This window comes from Protopterus annectens, chromosome 8.part0 (genome assembly GCF_019279795.1).
Source record: "Protopterus annectens isolate FY-2018-M chromosome 8.part0, PAN1.0, whole genome shotgun sequence".
Classification (NCBI taxonomy): domain Eukaryota; kingdom Metazoa; phylum Chordata; order Ceratodontiformes; family Protopteridae; genus Protopterus; species Protopterus annectens.
Window position 1 is genome coordinate 1165835590 of NC_056741.1, and position 26616 is coordinate 1165862205.

The 26616-nt window shown below is 37.9% G+C and overlaps 1 protein-coding gene across 1 annotated transcript in view; it reads left to right on the forward strand.

Moving 5' to 3' along the window:
* The window catches only part of WDR90 (WD repeat domain 90), a 1773335-nt gene that overhangs the window by 1240497 nt on the left and 506222 nt on the right, over window positions 1-26616 (forward strand). Inside the window, exons 26-27 of the mRNA XM_044079383.1 lie at window positions 5916-5956; window positions 18892-19020. Coding sequence (XP_043935318.1) covers window positions 5916-5956; window positions 18892-19020 — 170 coding nt within the window. The remainder of the gene's footprint in view (window positions 1-5915; window positions 5957-18891; window positions 19021-26616) is intronic.

Consider the following 26616-nt stretch of genomic DNA (forward strand, 5'->3'; position numbering starts at 1 on the left):
AGACCATAGAATTACCCTGGCATTATATGATGAAGTTTATATTACATGGAATGACCCATTGCCAACAGTTCAAAAACGTGATGTGAGTAAACCAGGTATTTTAGTCCATGAGAACAAGACAAAAGCAGCATTGATCAATGGAATTGCTTCACCATGTGGCTATATTGTCTTTCTGCAGAGAGACAAAGTCATAAAATACCAGGATTTGCAGGCAGAAACAAGGGCAATGTGGAAGAAGGATACCCAGATAGTTCCAGTAGCAGTATGAGCAATGGGTCTTATAAAAAAGAATTTTCAATTATATTTAGATATGTTACCAATGCATGTAACTCAGTCCGAATTGTAAGTGTCATTACTGGGCACATTGCTGGTGCTGCAAAGAGCATATCTGGCTAACATCAAACATTAAAACAATACTAATTTCATGAACTTTAATCATACTTTGACTTAGGAATGGGGTCCTTTCCCGTCATGGTATTAGAAACCCAAAAGACTTGGAGAAATTAAAAGATAGAAAAGAAAAGAAAGCAAACCATATTTTCCATTTACACACACAAATGTTTCCTTTCTTTGTAACAGCTGTCTTGTCAGTCCAACATTATATAAATCACATAGTTCCTACCTTCCATTAAATCTCATACATCCTTTTCATGAACATCATTTTGTATCATTCCAACAAATTCCATTGATTTTCTAAATGTCCCTTTTTCAGTTATTTTATGTCTTTTATGATATTCAGTAGTCCAATTATAGTTTATTTAGATTTTGATTTCCATTTTCTAGTAATTGTCTTTTTTTTTTTTTTTTTTTTTTTTGCATCCAACAGAATTAAACTTAATATGAACCTACAATGTCTAGGTAATTCAGTTAAAACATCCGCCACAGCTTTCTTTCATGATACTGGTGCTCCCCCATTTAAAAATAGTATTTAACAAAATCTTTGTGATCTTTATCACTTTCTCCCCTCCTAACATTCAAACTTCCACAGGAATACCCTGAGAGTTTCCTGCAGATTGATTATACATCACCACCATTTGAATCTTATCTCCCCCTATCTTAACTATTAGTTGCTGAGCCTCATTTTCCTTTAATCTTGGCTTAATTACGTGTTCCATAAATATTTTCTTTTGTGTTCTTTCTTGATTTCAACATCCCTGTGCTTTATACAAATTTTCACATTTGCAATATATCTCTAATACTTATGTAGGATCTCTGGTTACTTTTCTTGTCATTGGCTCCCTATGTTTGACAACAACCCATTCTACTTCTGTTGTCTAAGTAATTGTGCTAGCAGTTTTTGCATTTTGTATTTGTTATCAAAGAATAGTTGCTTAGCATTAGTCTTTCTAAACTCATGCAAATTGTAAAAATAGTCTCCTATTTTCTCGTTAGTAGGCTGCAGTTGCTGCCCTTCTTGTTCTGAGATTTCCCATACTCTACAATACTTTAAACTTTGTTAGACCTTTTTTAATAATTCGTATTACTTCATAACCATATCTTTCATTGTTTCTGCTGTCTTTTTAAACTTCATTTCCATTTTATCTCGCTCACTAGCTGTCCCTTCTGAAGAAATTTCTATCCTCTCTATTAACTCTTAAATAATTTCCACTACCAATTCCTTAAATTCCTCTCTTTTTAACAGGTAGGTGGGGCAGTATATTTGTATCAGTTTTACTTCATTACCCTGCATTTTTAGGGTCTATATTACAAGTTCGAAGTTTGAGAATGTCGAATCTCATATGATCGAAGTTTTGAAACATTGAACGTTTCAACGGAGATCGCCATAGGGAATATTTCCCTTCACTTCAATGTAGTGCGATCTCAGAGCTGGTATATTTAAATAGCGGGTGATGTGGGTGAGGGGTGCAGGGGGGCTTGCCCCCCCTGTATAGAGCGTTCAGGTAGTTTTTTTTATTTTTAGTTTGTTTATATTTTATATTCGATGTTTGAAAACTTTGGTCATATGGAGTCAAACATATGGGATTTGAAGTTTTCAGACTTCAAATATATGATATAGACCCGCATTTTTATCTTACTTTTTATCTCTGCATGATCTGAAATAATTATTGGTTGTGTGCTGAAGCTTTCAATTAAATGCACATGTTCATGTGAAATATAATTTCTACCTCACATATTCCATGACAAATATTTTCACTAAATTTCTTCAGAAATCTACCCTCCTTTGTTATATTTTTCCTTCTAGGTCCACCAGTTCATCCTCAATATTGCAACTCAAGTTCCACCTGTAAGTAATGTTCCCTGCTGAAAGCTGATTATTTATCCCAATATGTTCTTAAGCTGTCTAGTAACAGTTTTTGGTGGAATATAAATAACATGCCAGCATAATTCTCCTCCCTTTACAATAGTCCCTTACTACCACAAGTCTATTGCTGTTGTCTTTCTTCCCCTCTTCTGAGACTGTTGGTGTCCCTCTAGCAGTCAGTATTTTTATTGCTCCCCTTTTACTTTGTTCCTGATATTCCCCTGAATGTCCCTTCTGAAATCATGTCTTTGTCAAATACAAGTGGTCATTTCTTTCCAAGTGTGTCTTCTGCAGCACTTTGTAGAGGCATGAAGGAATATTTGTGAATTTCACTTGGAACCAAATAATCAGAATTCCCCTAGCTTCTTAAGAGCCTTCAATTGTAGACCTCTTATCTCTCACTGAGCACATGTGCTAATGAAATAAAAAAAACAAGCTAATATATTTGCAGATGCAAGAAGCTTAGCATGGTTCATGACTTTCATAATTGTCTTATTTTTCAAGCCGGTTTGCTTATAGAAAGTAAACGTGTTTATAGCTTGTCAAAAACTAATAGTCAGCACATGTTTACTCCCCACCCTCACCCCAGCAACCCAGGATCAAAGCATTATGTTAACTTTTAAACTTGCTTCTGTCCAGCCTTTCTTCTCTTGTACTGTTAAGCCTATATTTATTGTGACTAAAAAGGTGCTTCTTTACTTCAATATCTTTAACACATACATAAGTCCCTGAAACAACTCTGCTCCACCATACACATTTAAAATACCCCTAACTGCACACTATATAAAACTTCTTTACAATATAGCATGCACTTTATATCATTAAATTTTTTTGCACTAATGCTGATAAGAACAACATTGTTTTACTTACAGTATTTTTTTGTCTTTAGTGCCTTCTAAACATTAATAACATAATGTGAGATGCCTGCTTTACAGTCCACCCACAAATTTAACAAAGCCAGCAAAAGTCCATATATGATACAAATGTGATTTATGCTTTCTGTTTTGCAGTGTATTCACTAATTTCAGTGTTGCAGGTCATTGTCATGATTATCTGCATCTTCCAACACCAGATTCTGGTTCAAGTTCAAGGTACTCCTGATTCTTCTTTCACTGGCACTCTCAATAAGAGTTTTATTTTCTGAAGAATGAGAAGCAGAGTCCTTTTCTGCTTGCTAGTTCACTTTTTGTGCAATAAACTTGTTTATTTCCTCCTTAGCCTGTTCTGCTTTTAAAATCTATTTGAACCAACAGGAAAAAACTCAGAAGACAGTGGGATACAGCAGCTTGAACCTCACACCTACTTCTCAACCTTTCCTTAGTGTTTGGATACATGTTTGTCTCTTGCCTGATGTATAGTGAATAATCATTTCCACAGACACACTGTTGTCTCAGATTTTTTTATATTTTTCCTTTCTGCTGTGTATTTGTCAGGATTAACTCTTTCTGCTGGTATGCTTGCATCTTTACTAATACAGGTCTTTGCTGCTTCCTCATGACCAGGTTTAGAGCCTACGCTCAATGTGCCCTTTCACTTTAATCCTGCTGTAGAACAGCAGTCCTGTTGCTTATTGGTGCTTTCATAAAATTAATAGTCTGTTCAGTCTGTTTAGTGTAGTACAGCAGAAAATCTCAGATTTTCTCTGCACGTTCTTTCTTCTAACTCTACTATTAAGCCTCATGCTCAGCAGGCCTTTTCTTCATTTCAACCTTTTTTTTTTTTGTGTTGTCAGTTTTTCTGAATAGCAATGTTAAAGCTTTTTTCTATTTTTTCCAGCCCTTTGTTATTTCAATTGATATATTCCTTCAGTTTTTTCATTTATTTTTCCTCTAAATTACTGAAAGCCGTCTCTTGAACCAAAGATGAAGCTTGAACTGCGTTTTGCTGAACAAATGCAGGATTCTCCACAGCATGTGTTTTCTCTTCACACTTTTTGGTTGATGTTCTTTCAGATTCTCTAATTTTTTTTCTTTGCTGGGTACCAGGGGGTGTACTTACTAGCCAGTAATTGAATCCTACCCAAGCTTCTTGTTTCACTGATCCTTTTTTCCCAGTCTGTTTCATGCTAATGGTGGGACAGAGTGTATGTGTCCCCTGTTGTCGAGAGTGTTCCTGCTATAAAGCCCAGCAGCCTTGAGTCAATAAGCTACTGGCTAGCTGGTGTTCAGTTGTCCAGCTTGGGTTACCTGGGATAACTCCTTTGAGCAAAAGCTGGATGTAAAACCAATCAACCTGCCAAACATGAATTAAGAACTGCTACATTTGGTGTAGTTTCACTGACAGGACAGATCTTGGAAATAGATGACATGATGATAAGGAGGAGACTGGACATCCTAGGTGTCTGGGAGGACAAGATGGAAGAACAGTGTAGCAAAGCCACTTGGTTTGGTATCCAGAGTCTACTACTCAGGAGGAGGACAGACTAGAAAAGGTGTGGGAATTGTGGTGAGGAAGAGACTCCAGAAAACAGTGAAGGATGTCATCAGAATTCGTTACAGACTTATGGCAATCAGACTTCAGCCTAATGACAGGACAGTATACATAATCTCAGCCTAGTCCCACAGCTGTGATAATGAGAAAAAGAGTGCATTCAGACAGCAGTTGCAGGACCTACTTGATAAAGCAGGACAATATGAATTGGTGTTAATAATGAGTGACCTGAAAGCACATATCAGGACAGATAAAACAGTGTATGAGGACTGCCTAAGTCCACATGGGTGGGGCAACAGGAATAAAGAGGGTGAGGCCATTCTAGACTTATGTCTGGTAAATGGCTTGATAGTAGCCAACACATATTTCAGAAAGAAACAGTCACAGGATCACATACATGAGTGGCCAACATTCACTCAGGTAGACGTCTTCCTAGTAAGGAAAGGCACTGGGGTAAAATCAGCAATTGCAAAGTCATCCCCAGTGAAACAGTTGGCCCACAGCATAAACCACTGGTTGCTACAATCATCTGCAAGCAATGATCAGAGAAGGCGCTACAATAGCTTTTAGTCCTTGTTGAGGGGATGTATCTGCTGTAGGCATTTATGCTGTTATCTTCTTGGTCTTAAATGCATGATATTCTGTAAGCACCATTGTCTGACTGCCTGGTCCAGGCACAAGTTTAATATTTGATCTTAAAGCAGGCAGTCCATACTGGGTATCTTTTAATTATCCTTTTTCCTTCTTTGGTGGTTTATTCTTTCACTTTAGATTTCAAATACAGAGAGATGGCACTTTATTTAAAGTTTTGATTGCAAATCCCTTTGTATGCATTTCACTTTTTTTTGTAAATGGCACCTGGTTAAAGTGGGACGTCGGGAGGATCAGGAACTGGGGACCTTTGGAGTACATACATGCCTGGAGATGGAGATTAACCTATTTGATGAATACTTCCACATTTGCAATTTTCTTTTGCATTTAGCCTGCCATAGCTGTTAAGGATTGCTGATTTGTGTCTGTTGTGACAGGGTGTAATGCTGACAGAGAGATTCATAGATGATCAAGGTCATGGCATGGGTTTAACTGTAATATTGAAAGCTGTTTATCTAGTGGACTTCAGATGTTCAACTCTCACCAGTGATTATTATATAAAAAAAAACATAATGAAATCCTGCGTATACATGAGTGACTGCTTTTTTTCTCTTTTTCTCTTCTTTTTCAGCAGCCATGTGATCATCAGTCCTCATTCACCCTCCAAAAATAGTAAGTTTGAAATTAACGTCATTTCTGTTTTCCTCTGTTATGTTATTCATCTTAAAGGGTGGTAATAATATCAATGCAGACTAGCTTTTCAGAATTAAGAGCATGCACAATGTGTCAATAGTGGAAGACCTTAATCTTTGAATGTGCTAGTTCTGTTAGAGTACATAGTTGCCCTACACTTCTGTGCTCTTCTTCCATCTAGCCTATCTATTCCAGTCTGTCTCTGTCCTTACACTTCATAATGTCTTCTGCCGTACTACTCCATGTTTCTTTTTGTAAAGAAATACTCCCTTGTGTCTGGCCTGAATCTTTTCTTGTCCAACTACTATTCCCAATAGCCTTGTTGGTCCTTGCTCTGTTTTTCTAAAAGCAGGCTTTTCCACTAGGCTGACAAATTCTTACACAAATCAGGCAATTTTGGTAGATGCTTTGATTTATTTTTTTTTTCCAGCATGGGGTAATCCAAAGTTGTAAGTACTTAAATACTTCATAATCTCAAAGAAATGGAAGTCGTTGTTGTAAAAAGCGAAACAGGTTAAAATTCACTCAAGTTACCTGAGATTTAGATGTATTCATTTTATTGCCAAAAGATCTACCATACATCAGTACTGACCCTCATTCTAATAGGAGATTGAATAAATTGCTTAGTGAATCATCCAGTACTATCTTTAAGGGCATTCTGCCTACTCCTGGATCCTCTCTGGGTTGTATGTCAGCTTTTGAGTGATTATAGAACTGACTTCCTGTCACCAGCCCAACTCTTGAATCCATCTCTCCTTCTTAATGAAACAGTAGAAACACCCACAAAAGAAGGGCGCTAGATCTGTACATCAGTTCATTCATGCCTCCTGTAGTATTAAGTTCTCTTCACAATAGTCAAGTGCTCTGTTTTAGCCAGAAAGCTACTTAAATATGCTTTCTTTTCTGGGTCAGTAGAATTTTTTCAGTGATTAAAAAAAATAATCACAGTCTTTGTGGTGGTGGATTTCTTCTGATACTTAGGCAAGTATGATTTTTTTCTTTGGTTCTTTTTGCCCCATCCACTAACTGTCAAGCATCCAAGCCTCTTCCTGCTGGCCTTAAGCCTATTCATTCCCTCATGGTGGGTGCCCACTTTGAACTATCGGGTGAGAGTGGTCTGGAAGGGCATCATTCAGGCAGGCATGATAGTTGCTTGTGCCCTTATTGACATCTTGGCTATGAGGGCATTCTTAGTTGACCTGTCCTCCTCTATTGCTACTACTGTCATCCACCCAACCACTACTTGAACTCCGGCTGTAGTTAGGAGTTTATAGTCGCTATTAACTGCTACTTAAAATAAGTGACAATTACAGAGCATACAGCATGTTTTTATTAAAATGAAATAAAAAGTACCCTGGAATTTTGTCAGGAGTGCATTCCAAAGGGTTAGCAGGCAGTCTTTCTGAAGCAGCCAGGTGCATATATTGTATTAGAAGGGCCCTATGAAAGCCAAATGTGGTATATAATTGGCTGAGTACAATATTGCTATTCTACAAAAGAGTGAGGACTGTTAACAGAGTGGGCATATCTGTTGTTGGTTCCTCTCTAGTAAGCCATGTTCATGTTAGTGAAAGGCAAGCATGAGAAAGATGTCTGCTGTCCGAGCTCTTTATTGAAGAGAAGACACCCTTCCCTTGATGGGTTTTTGTCAGAGAATTTCCATTATTGGAAGTTAAAGAAGCCTCATCATCCAGAGATAAGGGCATGTCCCTTATATTTACTTGTCATGTCATAAGTAACATGTTGGCTGAAGAGCTAGTGGGGGCATGTTTCATTTACTAATGTCACACTAGAGAGTGCCAAGCTTCCTTAGGTTTGGAGAATGGTTCTCCAGCTTTGTTGGTGCTGTAAGACATGCTTTGATCCTGGTTCCTTTCACTTAAAATGGTCTCTTAATCACTGAAGTAGAATGTGAGAGTTGTGTTTTATGTTTGTCCATGGTCAGAAGCAGATCCAAGAGCCCGTGGAGGTATCCTTAATGACCTATTACAGATCTTCTGGAAAGATGTCAGTAATTCTTTTTTTAAACGCCTTGTTAAATTACCGCTGAAAACATAGACACACACACATTAACAGAAAAGAAAATAGACCATATTAATATTTTTTTATTTACATACTTTATACATTACATATGTTTTCTTTCTGTATATCAACTCTCATTTAGTGTAATATTACATAAATTGCTGAATGTCTGCCTTCCCTTAAACCCCACTTCTCCAGAACATTGTTTTGCATGTATTCTTTTCACAAATTCCATTTATTCATGTGTAATTTGCTCCTTCCAGTGTCTTAAGATCCCATTTCCAGTTCTTTTATGTATTTTACAATATTCAATACTTTAAGTACAGTTGGTTTAGATTTTTATTTTTATTTTGTAGCATTTTTTGGCAGCCAAAAGAATTAAATTTGGTGAGGCATTACTATGTCTGCACATTTCCGGTCCTTTGCCCTGACTCAAAATAATAATTTCCTTAGTTACTAACAGTTGCTTCTCCAGTATTTCTAGCAGAGTGTCATGTACAGAATTGTTAGTCTCACAGCTCATTACACTCCCAAAAAAACAGGTTCCCAGTTATCTCTATCTTCCCGATCACACCTCCACCATTTGCTATAAGAAAAAAACATTTGAAGTCTGCATGGGAGTATAAAAATATCCATGCAAATGCTTCCCAAGTAAAAATCTTAAACCTTCTGGACTTACTGTGTACTTGGGAGCCATACATGTATCCTCCCATTGTTCCCCTGTAAATTGCTTTTCCAGTCTCTCTTCCCAATCTTTTCTAACCTCCAGTGATTGATTCTTTTAGTTGTCATACACTGTAATGGTTCCTCTTCACGTTCATAGGTAGGTACTAGGCTATTGGCCCTAGGGCCTATATAAGCCTAGCCAAAAAGGTACCCTGGCTTTCACCACCCAAGAAAATTATTTTCCTGTGCCCCTGTCGAGCAGAGCCACAGAGGTAATTCCCCAGGGTGAAAGAGTGCTAATGAGGAGCTTTGTTTGATATAGATAGGTAGTTTGTTCCAGAGTATGGGAAGTCTCTGGGACAGGACTCTATCCCTCCAGCATGTTCTGTTTGTTGTGGTGGCAAGGTTTAGGTCCCTAGAGCATGTAGTTCGGAGGGATTGGGATTTCTTTAAGTGGAGCATGTCCAACAGCTCTGGGTTTGTAATAGCTTTGTATGTTAGGCAGACATCGCCTCTGAGTAGGCGATATGCAATGGAGTAAAGCTGGAGTTTTTTTAGATGGTCTTCGTAGGGCATCTTTTTGAGGCCGGTAATTCTCTTTGTGAGGTATTTCTGTGGCCTTTCCAGTTGTTGTAGATGTCTTGTGAGATAAACATCAAAAGGGGCGTTGTACTCTATAATGGGTCTATTGAGTGACAAGTAGAGGGGAACAATGACCTCTTTTTTCCTGGATGAGAACCTTTTTGTGATGAGGTGTGCCACGTTGAAGGATTTCCCGACTACTGTGGCGATATGATTATCAAAAGAAATACTACTGTCCACCTCAGTCCCAAGGTCTCATATCATACTTTCGATGTTAAGTAGACTACCACCTATGTGGTAGCTCATGGGTACAGAGGTTTTACCAAAGGGGATGACAGTGCACTTTTTGGCATTGAGCTTGAGGCCATGGCTTTGACACCAGGCATCCGTCTCAGTGAGGCCCTTTTGTAGGCTGTCCACATCATTAGAAGTTTCTATTATGGCTCCTAGTTTGCAGTCATCTGTGAACTTCATTAGCCAAAGACCTTCTGTGTTAGCCTGTACTTCAGAAAAGTAGATACCAGACAGGGGAGGACCCAGGACTGGACCCTGTGGTACTCCACTTGTCACTGGTCTGAAGTCAGATTTGGAGTCTGATACTTTCACAGTGTGGGTTCTGTCAGTGAGCCAGTTGGTAACCCATCTTGTGACATAGGGATCTATAACTAGTTTAGTGAGTTTATCCATAATTCCAGAATGGAGGATGGTGTCAGAAGCCTTGGTGAGATCTAGATAGGCTGTGTGAACCACCTTACTCTCATCTATGGCTTTGGTGACTGCTTCAAAGAAGTCTATCAGGTTTAGGAGACATAATCTGCCTTTTGCAAACTCGAACTGGGTGGGGTCCAGAGTTTGGAGATTACCAATGTCTTTGTTTATAAGTTCCATGATGATACATTCCATGGCCTTGCAGACCAGGCTCGTTAGACTAATGGGGCGGTAGTTCCCGGGATCCGTGGTGGGTCCCCCTTTGTGGAGTGGGGTAACCATCACTGTGCTCCATTTAATGGCCACAAAAGCTGAGGTGAGGCTATGAATGAACATGGTGCTTAGGTGGGGGTGACAGTTCATTCTGTAGTTCATGTAGAACGCAGCCTGGGATGTTGTCAGGTCCCATAGATGCTGTGTTCTTGGCTTTGGAGAGTGTGGTTTTTACATCTGCTGCCGTGATTACAGGAACTTTGCATTCTTCCGGTATAGAGATAGGCCCTTTAGGGTGCGAGAGGGGGGGGGGGGTAAAGTTAGCACTGAACCTATCTGCCAGTATGTTGGCAATATCAGTTGGTTCTGTATATTTAGTGCCTTTGTGCTGTAACTCAGAGCAGATCTGAGTGTTGCCATTGAGATTCTTGACATAGCTATAGAATACTTTGTGGCTGTCTTTAGACTCAGTGGCGATTGTTTTCGTAACTAGCTTTGGAGGATTTTATGAGGGATCTCAGCTTCTTACTGATGCTGACCAGGGAGTTCCTCCAATCATGGGATATTACTTTTTTTACAACAGTTTCTTTTTTTCTGTTGTAGAGTTTGTTTATGGCAGGGGACCACCAGATTGGCTTCCTTTTTTTGGAGGATAGCATCTTGGTTCTGTTAAGGATAGCACGATCCATGTACTCGTATAAGTGCTTATAAAGTGCATTTGTGTAGGATTCAGCAGTCTTACCTCTATTGTCCATCTGCATGGGTGTCGTGAAGTTTGCCACTTCTGTCTTAAGAAGCGTGAAGTTGGCTTTGGAGAAATTTTTTATGGTGGTTTCTCTAAAGGGGAGTAGGGGTGGGATGTGGATGTCTAGGGCGATTAGCTTGTGGTCATATCTGACCAACGAGGAATTGACTCTGGTGTGGAACACCGGTTGCCTATGTTGGTAATGACCAGGTCTAGAATATTGCTGCCCCTGGTGGGGGTGTGGATAAGATGATCCAAGGCGTTGGAATTTATGAAGTCCAGAAAACGTTGAGCAAAAGAGTTGGTACATGAGTAGTTTTCCCAGTTAATAGTGGGGTAGTTGAAATCGTCCATTATTAGGGTGTTGGGTTGTACCCTAATATTTTCCAGTGTATCAAGAAATGAGGAGTGGGAATCCTGGAGCATGGGGGGGGGATCTGTAGCAAGTTATAATTTGGATTGCGGTCTTGCCAAGAGTTAGTTGCACTTGGATAATCACAGATGCATTATGCTGAGCAACTAGCCTAGAGGTGTGGATATCCTTAATGAATATGGACATGCCTCCGCCTTTAGTGCTGCAGTCCACATTAGGTGGCCGAAATGTGTGGTATGAATTATAGCCTGGTAATGCAGGGGTGCTCTCTGGAGCCATGAACCCAGGTCTCTGTCACTGCACAGATGTCGATGTTCTCCATTTTAAGGAGTGCCTCGAGTGAATGCATTTTGAGGTTTAGACTTCTAGCATTGAGTAACATTACCCTCAGATTTTGCTTGCTTGTACCTGTTACAGTAGAGAATTTGTCATTTGAACCTTGCCTGAAAAAGGCACTATAGGGGTGGCAAGAGCCTTCGCCAGAAAAACTACTTTTAGCCTAATCGAAGTGCATATGATTAAGACCATATAATCGATTTTCCAAAAAGTCAAAGGGTTTGTATTGAGACCACAATACAGTGGGGACTGAGGTATTTACCCTTTTCCCCACTGTAGTGCGATCTTGAAATTGATATATGTAATTTGCAGGTGGTGTGGAGGCTGCATGGGTTGCTTGCCTTCTTGTAAAAACAAAGAGTTTGGCTGGTTTCGCTTTTCAACATTATGGAACATCAATCATGGTCTCGACCATATTCACTTCGATGTTCTGTAACATGTTTGTTATGATAGGGACCCAATATTTTATATGCCATACTAATTATCCCCTTTTTCACATCAGCTTCTCTTCTAGATTCAAATAAAAACTCTACCAGAGCAGGTGTTTCACTTAATACTCCCCTATATCTTTCTGTTTGCCTATAGTATGATATAAATCCCTGAAGGCAAACGGCTTCTTGGCCTCATCCAACTCTTATTACCTTTCCCTCTCTAGTTATTTGCTCCTAACATGTGTTCCTTTTGACAGTTTTGCAGTGAGAGTACTATAGCAGACCCTGAAGATCTACAGGTAAAATATTTAATGGCTGGGGATGGTATAGTGGGTAAGGTGTTTGCCTTACAGACAAGAAGTACAGTCTTTGATTCTCACCAAGAGAAATTGGCTAGGCTTAAAGTTTGCCCACAAGAGCAGCTAGCCTAATTCTTGCCTATAAACTTATGCTTCAAGACCGATAGTGGAATTTTCTTACATTCTGCTTTCCTGTGAATCATCATTGTTCTCTTAATGTTGACAAGGTTTGATTCCCCTCTGCAAAACCACATTGATCAAGGTCTATCAATTTGGAAACACATTTGTTATTCGTTTAGCTAGTGTAGATGTAAACACTTAATAATCATACTTTAAAATTGAAATGGGCCTACATGAAGCTGGATCTCACAGGTATTTTCCCTCTTTGGCTAATACAGCTGCAAAAAATACTACTAAACAAAATCTTCCAGACCTGTATCACTTTCTTCCCACTTAACTTCCAAACTTCAACAGGGAGTACCATCTATTCCTGGAGACTCCCCTGCTAATTGACTGTATATCACCACCTCCTATCTTAACTGTTGATTGTTGAGCATTACTTACCTCTAACCTTGGCATACTGAAGTCTTCCATAAACATTTCCATTTGTGCTCTTTCTTGGTTTCCACATTGCTTTATACAGATTTTCATAAAGTTTTCAAAATGTGTCTAATACCACTACAGGATCTCGGTTATTTTTCTTACCATAGGTGTGACAACCTTGTGACAAATAGCTGCCACTAAATGTGAAGTAGATGCTGTTACCCACTCTGTTTCAATGAATAACCCGCAAAACACAACCTTGGCAGTAAGAGCATAGAGGGGGCAAACTTCTGTCCTGGGTCTGGATCTTCAACCTTTACACCCAGATTAGACTATGCACTGTTCACTTACAGAGCCACACCACTTACTCCATGATTCAATGTCTCCCAGCACCTCTCTATCCACAGTAACTGCCTTTCACTCAAAGTATTATTTTTCATATTTACACACACGCATGCAGTTTCCAGGAAAGGCTGTTGAATTTTCCAATTCCACACAGCTTTCTTCCTGGGCGTGGTAGTACTGCCAACACTCTGAAGAAAGTCAGAGACTTCCAGTTAGTGGTATGCTGTGATTGTTCTACTTGATATCTGTTTTACAGGTAGTCAGCCAAAGCAGTCTCAAAGACACGGCCCTTAAGTGCATTATTCCTCAGTGTAAATGGTTACCCTCTTCTCAATTAAGCAGCAGTACATAAATAGTCTTGTAATAAATAAATAACAGCCACAACAATTTCAATGTAATTAAAATGGGTCTTTCTTAAATAATAAAGAAAATAGCACAAATACCAAATAAAATGCACATAGGTTGTCACACAAAGGAGATTAAAGTGCAATAAACAGAGATAGAATGCATACAGAAAAATCTAACTCCAGCTATCTAAGTTTCCTATCTAGCTGCTGCAAAGAGTATTGTACCTTAAAATGACTAGTAATTTCCACAGATAGGATGTTCTCACAGCAACTTCACAGTAGTCTTCTAACATTTCATTCAGTCACAATTACATAGCCAAAGTCCTTGTGTGACTTCATTGTTGCTACAGAGACTGGTCATAAACCAGCTAACCGCACACCTATCACAATAGTAAGAGTTTGTCTCAATATCTTCACATCTGTTTCTTCTTTACTTGCATCCCAAATGGGTCTTAAAAAGTTACAATGACCATTGCATTCCAGTGCTGTTTCATCCTCGTCTGTTATCTTAGGAGAAGGTGCCATCCTGTCTGTGAACTATCAGTCCACCCTTTAACATCTGGACAAACAAAAGTGTTTTCTAGGCATCATATACATTGCAAATCAGCATGTCAGAAACAGAAAAAAAACCAACATAAAAAGAGGAATACATTTTTCTTGCTTCAGCCTAGTATAAGCACATTTCACACCTCTGGCTTCATAACAGGCTCCCTAAGTTTGATGACAGCCCTTTCTACTTTCTATTGCCTAAGTCATTGTGCTAAAAGTTTGTGTGCTGGAGTTATCAAAAATAGTTGCTTTAACATCAATGTTACTAAACTCGTGCACATTGTTAAATGCTCCATTATTTTCATTTCAGCACTCAGCATTTCCTCCACTTCTTTTTCTGTGAGATTTCCCCTTATTCTGCGAAACTTTAACCTTTCTTAGTCCCTCTAAATAATTCCTATTTTTAACCATATCTCTTCCTTTTTTATTTCTACCCTATTTTCAACTCCATTTTCATTTTATCTCCATCACTAGCTATCCCATCTGAATAAATTCTTGAGTTCCTGTCCTTTCAACATGTAGTTGGGAAAGCACCAGTGTCTCATTTTTACTTCATTACTCTGCATTTTTAGCTTAGATTTTTATTGGTAAATGATTCTAAATAGTTATTAGATGTACTGTATGCTGAATTGTTCAGCTAAATGCATGTGTTCCTGTAAGATATAAATTCTATCCATTCTAGCCCAGTTATTTACGTTATGGAATAATTTCTAAATTCTGTCCGAGTTCCTACTACTGAATTCACATTTTCCGTACCAAATATTTTCATACGTTTCTTCTGAAATGTATCCTATCTTGTTATATTTTCCTTTCTAGGTCCCCCTGATAACATCCTCATTATTGCATATCAAGTTCCATTTCCCACATATAAGTAATATTCCCAGTTGAAAGCTGATTGTATCTTCCAACATTTTCTTAAGCTCCATAATGTCAGTATTTGGTGAAATATAAATGCATGGTAGCATATTCCTCCTCCCTTGCCAATAGCCCCTTACTATCACATATGAATCATTATTGTCTTTTTATTTCTTTTCTATCACTGTTGGAGCCCTTCTTGCAATCAGTATTTTTACTCCCCCTTTCCCTTTGTTTCTGATATTCTGCTGAATATCCATCCTGAAATCATTTCTATGTAAAATTCACATGCTCATTTCTTTGTAAATGTGTCTCCTACAGCATTGCTATTTGCATTCTACTCTTCTTAATATAATTAAGTACTCTTTGCTGTTTTTCTGCACCCATAAGGCCATTTTATATTCCAAGGTATTATGGATAGAGCAGCCATTATGTTAAAAACTTATTGTTGCCACCTATTATACGTGACATTTTTTTTGAATGTACATTTTGAGCTTTTATCTTACATTCACACACTGGTTGCCAGGGTAATCTTTTTTTCTTTTTACTGTTGTTTCTTCTCATTTCCATTTGAACATGTCACATTGTTCAAGACTTTTTGCTTTAATGATAATCCTCAAATAAGAAAGCTAAATATGTTTTAAGAACAACCCCATCCCCTTTTAAGGTAGAGCAAACACACACAACACTATGTACATTTTCAACAAATGAAGTTTAGCCCTCGAGATAAGAGCGTGTGCTCCAAATCAACAGCTGCACCCATTAGAAAGATGTTAATTCTTGTATTTATTCTGATGTAGGCTCTAAATATTTGTGGTTTAGTAGCAAATTTATTAATTAATTTTATTTATTTATTTATTGACCGGGAAAGTCTGACTGGGTCAGGAACCCATTTTCAGTGGAGGCCTGGGGAGAAAAGCTCCAATAATAGAAGTATTTAGTACAAGAACAAGTGTAAGACAAGTATTTAGTATAGTTCAGCTCTGTTAGTAATGATAAAATATACTGTATAGATACAAAATAGCAAAATATCTTGCAGATAGAAGTTTGCATTTTGTACAATGCAAGTCATATAACATGCTATACATTTAGTTTTTGTGAAATTAAGATTAGAGTGAACAGTTAAAAATTAGAGGTTAGGAGAGATATAGCAGAGGGATTATTGTTATAGGAATATGAGAAGCAAAGAGTTAGTCTGCCATTCCTTCCTGCAAACAAAACAAGCAAGCTAAAATGAGAGGGGACATCTTTCCAGACAGAGAGGTCAAGTAATGAATGAGCAACAAGTCAGGTTGTCAGAAACTTTGCTTAAATATTGTTTGAGAGTGTTAACTGTGTGCAAGAATTATAAGTCATACACGTCTCATAAATGTTTTATTGTCGCTCAGTAGCATAGTTTAATAGGTGCCTAGTTCAGTGATCCTGTTTATTATCATGCATGGTACAATAGTGTGATGCATGCTTGTTATCCTTGATTTATTAATGTGTACTGTCTAAACATTCAATGTACTTTTCATTTGCTTTCTGGAATTGTACTGCTTGTATTGCGCTAATTTTTCTTGTATTTATTTTTATATCCTTCATGAAAGCCACTGTCTGAGACGCACTTAACTGAGGAAATGCTGGACCTATTTGCCCAGTGTCCAAAGCTAAATCTGTATTTAGATGCTGAACTGACATACTTAAACACTTATTCCTGAGACAGAAGGTTTAAATGAATACAAAGCAGGCAAACTAAGCTTGTGGGCCTGGTCGGTATCTGATAGGAAGTTGCTTAGCTGAATGCAAAGCAGATAAGCTCACATATCCCAAAAATGAGGTAATGTTTGCAGAAAGAGGGAGGCTTCCTGAGATGGAATTAGACAAGGAGGTACCCCTCCATGTAGATGGCAGTGGCAATTCCTGAAATGGATGGAGGGAAGGAGATGGTATTTCAAGGGGAAAGCTAGAGGAGGAAATTAATTCCTTGTGGAAGAAGAAATTATGCCTTCTGGGCCTGCAGTAGATGAAATGAAACAGTGTTTCCTGCGATGGAGGTAGTAATAGCACTGCTAGGGGTTTCAGAAGAGGAATTGATGCTGTTAAAGATGAGAAAGGGGTGAAACAGAACTTTCCATCAAGAATGAGATTGAGGCAGCCAAAGGGGTAGTTGTGCTTCCATAGAAAAACTTGAGGTTTAAATGATTAATTTTACTTATGACAAGTTGATATCTATGTTGAAAAAATGAGGACACTTGACACATTATCAGAAAGTCAAAGCAAATAGTAAGACATGAATGAAGACAGATGCTCATTAGTCGTTGACAGAAAAAATTAATGCAGTCATTTAATGTAATATTTTGCAGAAACTCTAGTGGAATATAGTCTGATTATCAAGATGCGATAATAGCTTTAAAGGATGGGAGTGACTTTGGGGAAAAAATCAAGAATATCATGGTAAAATGCTAAAAGATAAGGTATTGCAAAAAAAAACTAACTGTTATACTCACTGTGATCTAGGTTGGTGAATCAGCATTTCATTCTGAAATGAAACTACACCTGAAGTTAAATGCACTAATTTCAGATAATGTAAGAATGTAATGAGAGCAAGCCTGAATTTTAGAGTTCCTTGAAATTAGTGTTTTTGTGAGATCCATTGAGCAGCCTCAACAGAGCATTGATAGTGAGTGCTGTAGAGAAGAAACACGTTTAACAAATGAAGACAAAGGGAGGGAACACATGTTGCATTTTGGTGGGGAAACAGTGCCATCAGAAAGACTTTGTTGGAGCCCTTGATGAAGTGACCTATGAGAAACCACAGCCAGTTTGTAAGCTATCAGTAAAGTAAGCTCTGCCGATTTCCTCTCTCGCATCTGTGTGGCACTTGGACCTTTTTTGCTAAGTTGGGGGGAGGTTTGTGGTAAAGTGCCTGTTAAGTATTGCTTAAGTACTGTTAAGTCCATTGACCTTTACTAACTAAAATGAACAATTCACAGCAACCATGGAAAAATAGACCTTAACAGAGAGAGAAGGAATCACCAGGACAGTTGGCTGGAAAAAATGCAGAGGAAAACACTTTGCTAGGGGAAATTGATTTTCCAAGTCTTACCACCAAGTCATAAGAAGAGACATAGGTGGTTTGATGCCAATTTTGAAAAGTAGAAAGTAATAAAGATGTAAGGGGTTTCAGGGTATTTCTGGAGAAGTGCTCTGAAGACATTTAAATCAAACTTGGTTATTCATTTGTGGACCAGTAGTACTGAACCTGTAAGGTGAAACTATAGTCTCTGAAAGTGAAGTATAGCAATTGTAAGATGAAGCATCTTTGGTGAATACTTGCACAGCTACTTCTCAGTTTCCTGGTTCTAAAGGGGGTGGACAAGTTCTGTCCAGTTTTAAACCATGTCTAGATAAATTCCTAAAACTACAGCGGCACTGTAGCCACACTGCTTCTAATTTGTAGTAGTATGCAGATGATTTTTGTTATGTTTGTGTCATTTTCTTAATGTTTGATAAAAGATTGTCCGTAATCAAAGTTACATTTGTAGTAAGAATGAAATAAATTCAAGTGAGTTAATTCATTTCTGTCATTATTTAACAACTTCCTCTTGATATTCTCTCTTAATGCTCAGAGCTAGTCAGAAGTATTTTTTTTACATATAATTTACATGTGGTTGCTTTAGATTCTTTACCATTGTCTTTTGGGTGGTGTGCTTTTTTCTTTAATGTCCCTAAGCTCTACTTAATGATATGTGGTTAAGAGAAGCTTAATATATTATTTAATGTGAAAGCCCAAGTCCAGGGTCAGTATTTCTTCCCTTTTTATACAGTAAGACTGTTTAAAGAATATGGATTGAAAAAATAAATAGAAGCATTATGCTTCATCACAACCTAAAGATTAATCTAAGATCTGCTGTTTAGGAAGCCATGCATCCACTACATCCAGCCACATGATGGTGACAAATGGAATTCCTCGACAGGCTGTGCCTGTTCCCTTTGCTTCTCCTCCTCGCCTCAACTTCAGCTCCATTGACAAAACAGGGATGGATGGTGAGTAACATCTGACAAAAACATAGCTTGTTAGACCATGATAATGTTGTAAAACTGAAAGCAGTTTAATCCGCACCATTTCAGTTAATGTTATTTGCTTCTTTATGATGTTTTCAGTCCTAAGTGAAGGACAAGAAGTAGATATTATGTGATAGGTCTTGTATTGCTGTACTGAAATGTTACTGTCTTCCACAGGTTAAGGTACAGCTTGTGGTTTAGAATTTATTGAAATCTGCTACAGCTTTGTTTTTCAGCAGGAGTACAGTACTTGCTATTTATCAGTAAGTTTTCCTTTTTTACCATGTTCAGTATAAAACTATACATCTTGGTGTAGTGTTGTAATGGTTTCTGTCTGAAACATGCTAGCACCATTTTATTATGTCTTCAATATAAAACTAGAGTAAATGCTTAAAAACTAATCTTGCATTCGCATTTTGTTCTCTGCTATTTCTTAATGGCTTCCTCTTCCTCACTTCACAAAATGTATGCCTGCATCTACTTTTTAGGTTTCATAGCCTTTCTTTACTTATTTATATTTCCAGACTTTGTGATACTAACTTAAGTGCATAGCAGATATTGTTTTATTCTCTAAACTTCCTCAATTTTTTTTCTCGCACCACCTTGTCTTCTGTAATACTTATTTATTTTAATTGTATTCTGCACGTTACTAATTAGAGATATCAGATTCAATTGGCTCACTGAGGACTCTGTGTTTTCAACAGTCTGTCTAGTCTAGCATGTAAAATTTGCCAATAACATCAGGCTATTAGCAGTAACAATTAGTGCTGCTCTTAGCAAAACACATTTATCATAGTTGTTTTATAGTTGTACATTTGAGACTCCGCAGAAAGGTCCCAGCCATTTTATGGTCACTGGTGGTCAAATATCAAGTGTGTGTGTCAGGTATTGTGTTACATTACATTAAAGGATGTACTGCATCTATATGCTTCTGAACTGTATTAGCACTTTGATGCCGACTCTGATCTTCGTTTCCAGTAACTTTCTGGGGAAAAAGTCTTCTATATAAATGTGTGAAAAAGACTGATTTAATGTATCGATATTTCCAAGAAGAACTAGGTTACTTTTTGCTGCTTGGACAGTCACCTTTTATTCCTAAATGTGTTTTAGTGAATTAATTTAAAATCTCATTAGTTCAGTTGTGCACTTTGGTAATAGGGACAGTTGGAGCATCTACAAAGTATTCTGATTCCCTGCATGTTTTGGAGTATGTTTACATCTTTTGCGAAACACACACGTTAAGGCCAGAGCCAAATTATTTATTAGTTGAATTGAGTTAAAAGTTTTCCTGATTTATCCTAACTGACTGTAATCTATGAGGTTCATCATTCCTACTGCTGCAGTAGCCTTTAGACTGTGTGGGCTGTGTTTTTCCCCAAGAATACGACTGGTTAGCTTTCAAAAGTTCTTGCTGCCTCACACACCTTCACTGTGACTTCTGATTGGACAGCCCTATGAAGGGAAAAATCAGCAGTAAAAGTGAAGATTCTTCAGTGTTTTCTAGCCAACTCGGAGGCTTCACATGAGCAACAGATGACATTCAACTTCTATTCTGACAGATACATCCCTACTGGGGAACACTTCCACACAGATTTTTGCCCTGCAACAAAATGTCCTATTTATTTTGCTTGGGCTTTTTTAGTGGTATTGCCCTTTTAAGAACCCCAGCATCTTTCTGATCTCGTTTTCTGTCAGAGATCTCTGTCTTTAGCTGTGGTTAAGTTTGGGGCTATTTTAGTGAGAAAAAGGACTGCTTTGGTAAACTTTGTGTATTTCATGAATACACAGTCCAATATGGTAACGAAACAACCAGGCACTGCTTCAGCTTTCTTTAACATAAATTTATTTGAACAAACAATAAAAACGATGACAAGTGCTTTCACTAAGTAGCTTCTTCAGACCTTATAAAAACTAAGCACTCTGTCTCTTATTTAAACAAGTTCATACTTCTCACACTCAATCACTAGCATTCTTGTGTCAGAACAATTATGTTAAAGTCATAAAGCACAATTCTAAAATACATGTATTGTTAAAGAAAAAAATATATATATTACATCAATATATCATAAAAATAGATTCATAATAAACTACATTCATGTATACATTCTATAAAAATATATATAAAAACATACATATGTCTAAAAACTTCATTGATTTATTCTCCTGCTTTTTAATAAAGGTTTCATTGAGCCCTCTCCCTGTATCTGCTGTCATAACAATAATCCAATCTCTGTTCTTCTCTTAAACTCATGACATGTTTCGACAATGCATTGCATTTAGATTTAATTTGAATGTTATTTAGGTGTTCTCTTTTCCTGTCCTTAAATACCCAGTTAGTCTTCCCTATATAGAATGAATGGCAGGATTCACACTCTGCCAGATATACTATTTTAGGTGTGAGGCAGGTGGCTGATGATTTAAAAACATATTTCTTTTGTGTCTGGATGTTTAAATATAGTGCTAGTATTAATATATGAGCAATAATTACATTTCCCACAAGGTTGTGTGGATGTGTCTATATCCTTTATGTCTCTCTTTCCATTATTATAGCAAAGTAGTCTCTTCAAAACTTTTCTGTTCTTAAAGGAGAACCTGGGTCTATCTCCTATTAATTCACTTATATCTGAGTCTACTGTTAATATAGACCAATTCCTAGTGAAAATATCCACGAGTTGCTTATTGTCACTAGTATAAAAAAGGGGTTTTTAGGAAGCTACTAGTGATAAGAAGCAACTTGTAGATATTTTCACTAGGAATTGGTCTATATTAACAGTAGACTCAGATATAAGTGAATTAATAGGAGACAGACCCAGGTTCTCCTATAAGAATAGAAAAAAAATTGAAGAGACAACTTTGCTATAATAATGGAAAGAGAGAGAGAATGGATATGGACACATCCACACAACCTTGTGGGAGATGTAATTATTGCTCATATATTAATACTAGCGATATATTTAAACATCCAGACACACAAAAGGAATATGTTTTTAAGTCATCAGCCAACTGCCTCACACCTAACGTAGTATATTTGGCAGTGTGAATCCTGTCATTCATTCTATATAGGGAAGACTAATCGGGTATTTAAGGACAGGATAAAAGAACACCTATATAACATTCAAATTAAATCTGAATGCAATGCATTGTCGAAGCATGTCATGAGTTTAGGAGAAGAACATAGATTTAATTTTAGGGTCATAGAAGTTATTAGACCAACCATCTGAGAAGGTGACATCAGGAATTTTATGGAAAGTAGGAAAGTAAATTGGATTATTGTTATGAGAGCAGATACAGGGAGAGGGCTCAATGAAAGAGCCTCTATAAAACCTTTATTAAAAAGCAGGAGAATAAATAAATCAATTAAGTTTCTAGATATATGTATGTTTTTATATATATTTTTATAGAATGTATACATGAATGTAGTTTATTATGAATCTATTTTTATGATATATTGTAATATATATATATTTTTTCTTTAACAATACATACATTTTAGAATTGTGCTTTATGACTTTAACATAATTGTTCTGACACAAGAAAGCTTGTGATTGGGTGTGAGAAGTATGAACTTGTTTAAATAAGAGACACAATGCTTAGTTTTTATAAGGTCTGAAGAAGCTACTTAGTGAAAGCATTTACCATCGTTTTTATTGTTTGTTCAAATAAATTTATGTTAAAGAAAGCTGACAGAGAGTGCCTGTTTTTTTCGTTACCATATGGACTGTGGATTATTGACTTTATTTGCTTTTGGCAACGAAACATTAATCTCGTGGAGTACATTTTTTATTGTGCTACTTTATATTTTATGAAAACGTTTACTGTCTGGAAGTGCTTTATTTGGGCAGGAATGTATGTGGTAAGTGTTAATGCTTATTTTCACTGCTTTAAAACATACCTGTCATTTTTTTTCTGTCAAACTAAAATTTGTGTGAAGAGGTTTCCGAAAGGAATTTAATGTGATCCTAATGCATTGCATGGTTTAATGTACTTGTATATTTGTAAGTTTAAATGTGTTGCTTGTGATCCCTCTTTGATAACTTACCAGCCAGCTAATTCTAGCAAAGCTTGCTGCATCAAAAGCATCCTCCTTAGTAACTGCATGGATACTTACTCAACACCTGCTGGTCTGACTTCTGTTGTTTCTAGGGGAAAAAAAATGGAAAGAACTCCTGCTAACTCTGTGGCTCAGTCAGGGCCTCCATAGATGGTGAGTAACTCTGCAGTGGCCATTAGTCGTTCCTGAGACTACTCAGTTAAATCTCTGGCTTCCTCTGGCATAGTATTTTCAGCTTGCATGAACCAGCCTTGTCATCTTTGTCTGTTCCAGTGTTCAAAGCAGGCATGAGAGAACCATCTTTACTAGAGTAGGGAGAGACAGTGAGGGATGCTGTTTGATGTATCCAGGGGAAAAAAAGAGACCTCTGGATGGGACAGAAGTACATTCTCTGAACTGGTCATCAGTAATACCTGTAAAGAAAAAACAAAAGGTTAAACATTATTCATCTAAAGGCATGGTGTCTGTTAGAAAATATGATTTTTTTTTTGCATTTGCTAAGAAGTTGTTATAGACTGTTAAGCCTGGTACTTGGAATACTTTACCTTTTAAAGATGTCAGCAGAAACATTCTTGAGAAAGACATCAGAAGATTCTGACATAGGCAGGATTTCTTTTTGCTGATTTACAAGTCCAGTCTTCTGATTCAGAGGAATCTTTGACCCCACAACCTCCTTTGGAGGAATTTTCCTTTTCTAAGACTATAGCCAGAATGAATGAGGTGCTTTTATTGGAACAAACTGATATTCCTTCTGAACTGAGGGGATATTATGATAAATTACAAGTTGAAATTTCTTGATCTACCCCCTTTCCTCTGTTAGTACCAGCCTTAGAGGATGTATTTAGTGCTGCTTGTAAAAACCCGGATTCTCAACCTTTAGTTACTCAAAAAAGCAGATAGGTTTTCTAAAGTTTCTCACACTAACAAGCATTTATTTTCCTACTTTAGGTCTGCCCCTACTGCATATCCACATATTTGCCAGCTGGGAACAGACTGTTAGCATCTTCCAATCCTTCCCCACTTCTTCCCAAAGTGGCTTCCATGACAACTGTGGAGTAGCCCATTCGCTTACCAGTATTTTTCCTGAACCCTACCAACGAAGGAGCGTATGTTCTCCATACTTTGGATATTCATAGACAACTGCAGTTTTACCTTCACAGGACCAAATCCTTTAGAAAAGATTCCCAGCTTTTCATTTCTTTCACAGTTAATAAGCTAGGTCACACTGTCTCCAAAGTTACTGTTTGCAGGTGGCTTTCAGATTGCATTTTCTATGTATACTGTGCACATAATCCCACTTTATGGAGCAATCTTAAAGCTTTTTCCACAAGATCAGTGGTTACCTCAACAGCCTTCTTCAGGTGTTCCTCAATAGATGAAATTTGTGTGTTTGCAACCTGGTCATCTCTGATCACCTTCATTAAGCTTTATAAATTGAATTTCATTTCCAGGCAGAGGGCTTCCTATAGAGCATCTATCTTTAAAGGTCTGCATGCCACCCAATGGTACAAGTAGCTTTGGATTCTGACACCTACGTCTAATCAGATGGCCTGAATGAATATGATATGGAAGAGATGTATTTACTATGATGCTGGATCCTTTCATTCATTCCCATGCATTATAGCAGCCCTCCATCAATCTGCCATCATACTGTCATTTGTAGAACCTAAAGTATATTTTCAGTTTTGCATACTACAATAGGCTTCTTATTTCTGGAGGTAATCATAGCCACTAGAGCATGATGGGAAGAGAATTCTTAAAGGGGCTGCAGGCTAGAGCACTTGTGTTGCTGAGTCAGATATGACCCATAAATTGTACTGAACAAACTTGAATGAAAGGAACCAGCATTATGGTAAGTACATAATGTCTGTTTTCTTTATGTATTGTTTGTCACTTTCTGAAGTTCCCTAAAACTCCCCCAGAAAGAGCTCCACTGGTGGACAAGTCTGTGTCCATAACACCTTTGGATCAGGTAAATACTCTGCTGCTCAAAAGAGCAGTAAAAGCCAAGTTCATTAATAGAAAGCATTCCTAGTTTACTGCCTGCCTTTTCTGGTCCCAAAAGGGACTGAGCAAGATGCATCCTTTCCTAGACCTTAATGACTTCAGCCAGCACATCTATTACATATGGTTTAAAATGGTCTGCTTTCAGAACTCATACCCTAGCTCCTGCAGGGTGCCTAAAGAACATTAAGTGCCACACAACGATAACCACAAAAAGAACACTGTGAAGTAATAACGACACACCAGTGAACACAAAAATAAAAAATAGCCGTTTATTCTCTCTGAACACAAAAATAAAAAACATTGCTGGACAAGATTGACTCTATTTGACATGTGATTTTTTTTGAGGACATCACAGGAAATTTCTTCAATTCCATCTGGATGGATATCACTTCCCAGGACAAAAGGTCACCATTCGGCTTTCTTCATGCTCAAAGTCTTTACTATAATTGGCCTTGGTGTCTGAAGCCCTGCATTAGACAAACTCCCATGTGTCCTTTCACTGGTGAATAGCTCTTAGTAACCCCATTCAGAGTCTCCTTGCATATGTTCCTTTTGTGGGTGCTGCTATGATTGCAGTCCTTGAAGGGTCTCCATAAATTGGAGGAAGTCCTTTTCATAGGATATCCTTTATAAGCATGGAGTTGATTAGTCTTGTACTCTCTTGAAATGGGTTCAAGCAGTCATGGCCTTGATCGACCAGGTAAAGATGCCGAGCAGTGTTCAAGCTCAGACTCTACTGTGTGTTCTGGTTGCTACAGATTTCATGGTAGCACTGACTTGGTCTGAGGAGTTGCATGTTCCAGTGGGCTGTGAAATGTTATTAGCTTCAGGCCTTTACACACTTCCTCCTATTATCTTTGCTGCAGTCTGGAGAGCTCACCTTGGGTGTAACACAGTGTAAGGCATGTGGTACCCCTTCCCCAACCAGAGAAGGCTCTACATCGACCACTACTATTTGGAGCTAAGAGCAAGCTTCCTGTCCTAAAAAGCCTCAAATACAAAGTTACTTCTGAGGCTTCTCCATATCCAGTAAAAGTAACTAGTCTGTTGTGTTACATAAACGACTAAGTGGGCATGAAGTACCTCCATTGAAGGAAGGCAGTGTTCATTTAACAACAGACCTTAAACAGGGTAATCACTCCCTTAACAGTTCACTTCACAGGGAAGTGATTGTGTTGGTTGTTTTCTGTCAGTTATGACTCAGGGATCTTATGAAGCTGTGCATTATGAGGCCACATTTGAGTATGGTCTTTGGAAATTGCGTCATTCTAGAGACTGACTTGCTCAGGCAAACATGGTCCACCCACTGTTCTGTTTAGAGCGGCAAGGCAAGGGGAGGTTGCAGTCAGTGCATTCTTCATCCCATAAGGAGTTGGAGATTGGCATAAAGGTCAAGGTGCTTACCTCGCAGACACAAGTTACCAGGTGTGATTCTCGCCTTTGAAAGGAAATTGGTTAGGCGTAAAATGGTCTGCTAGGGCAGCTAGCCTAATATTAACCTATGGACCATAGCATTGTGG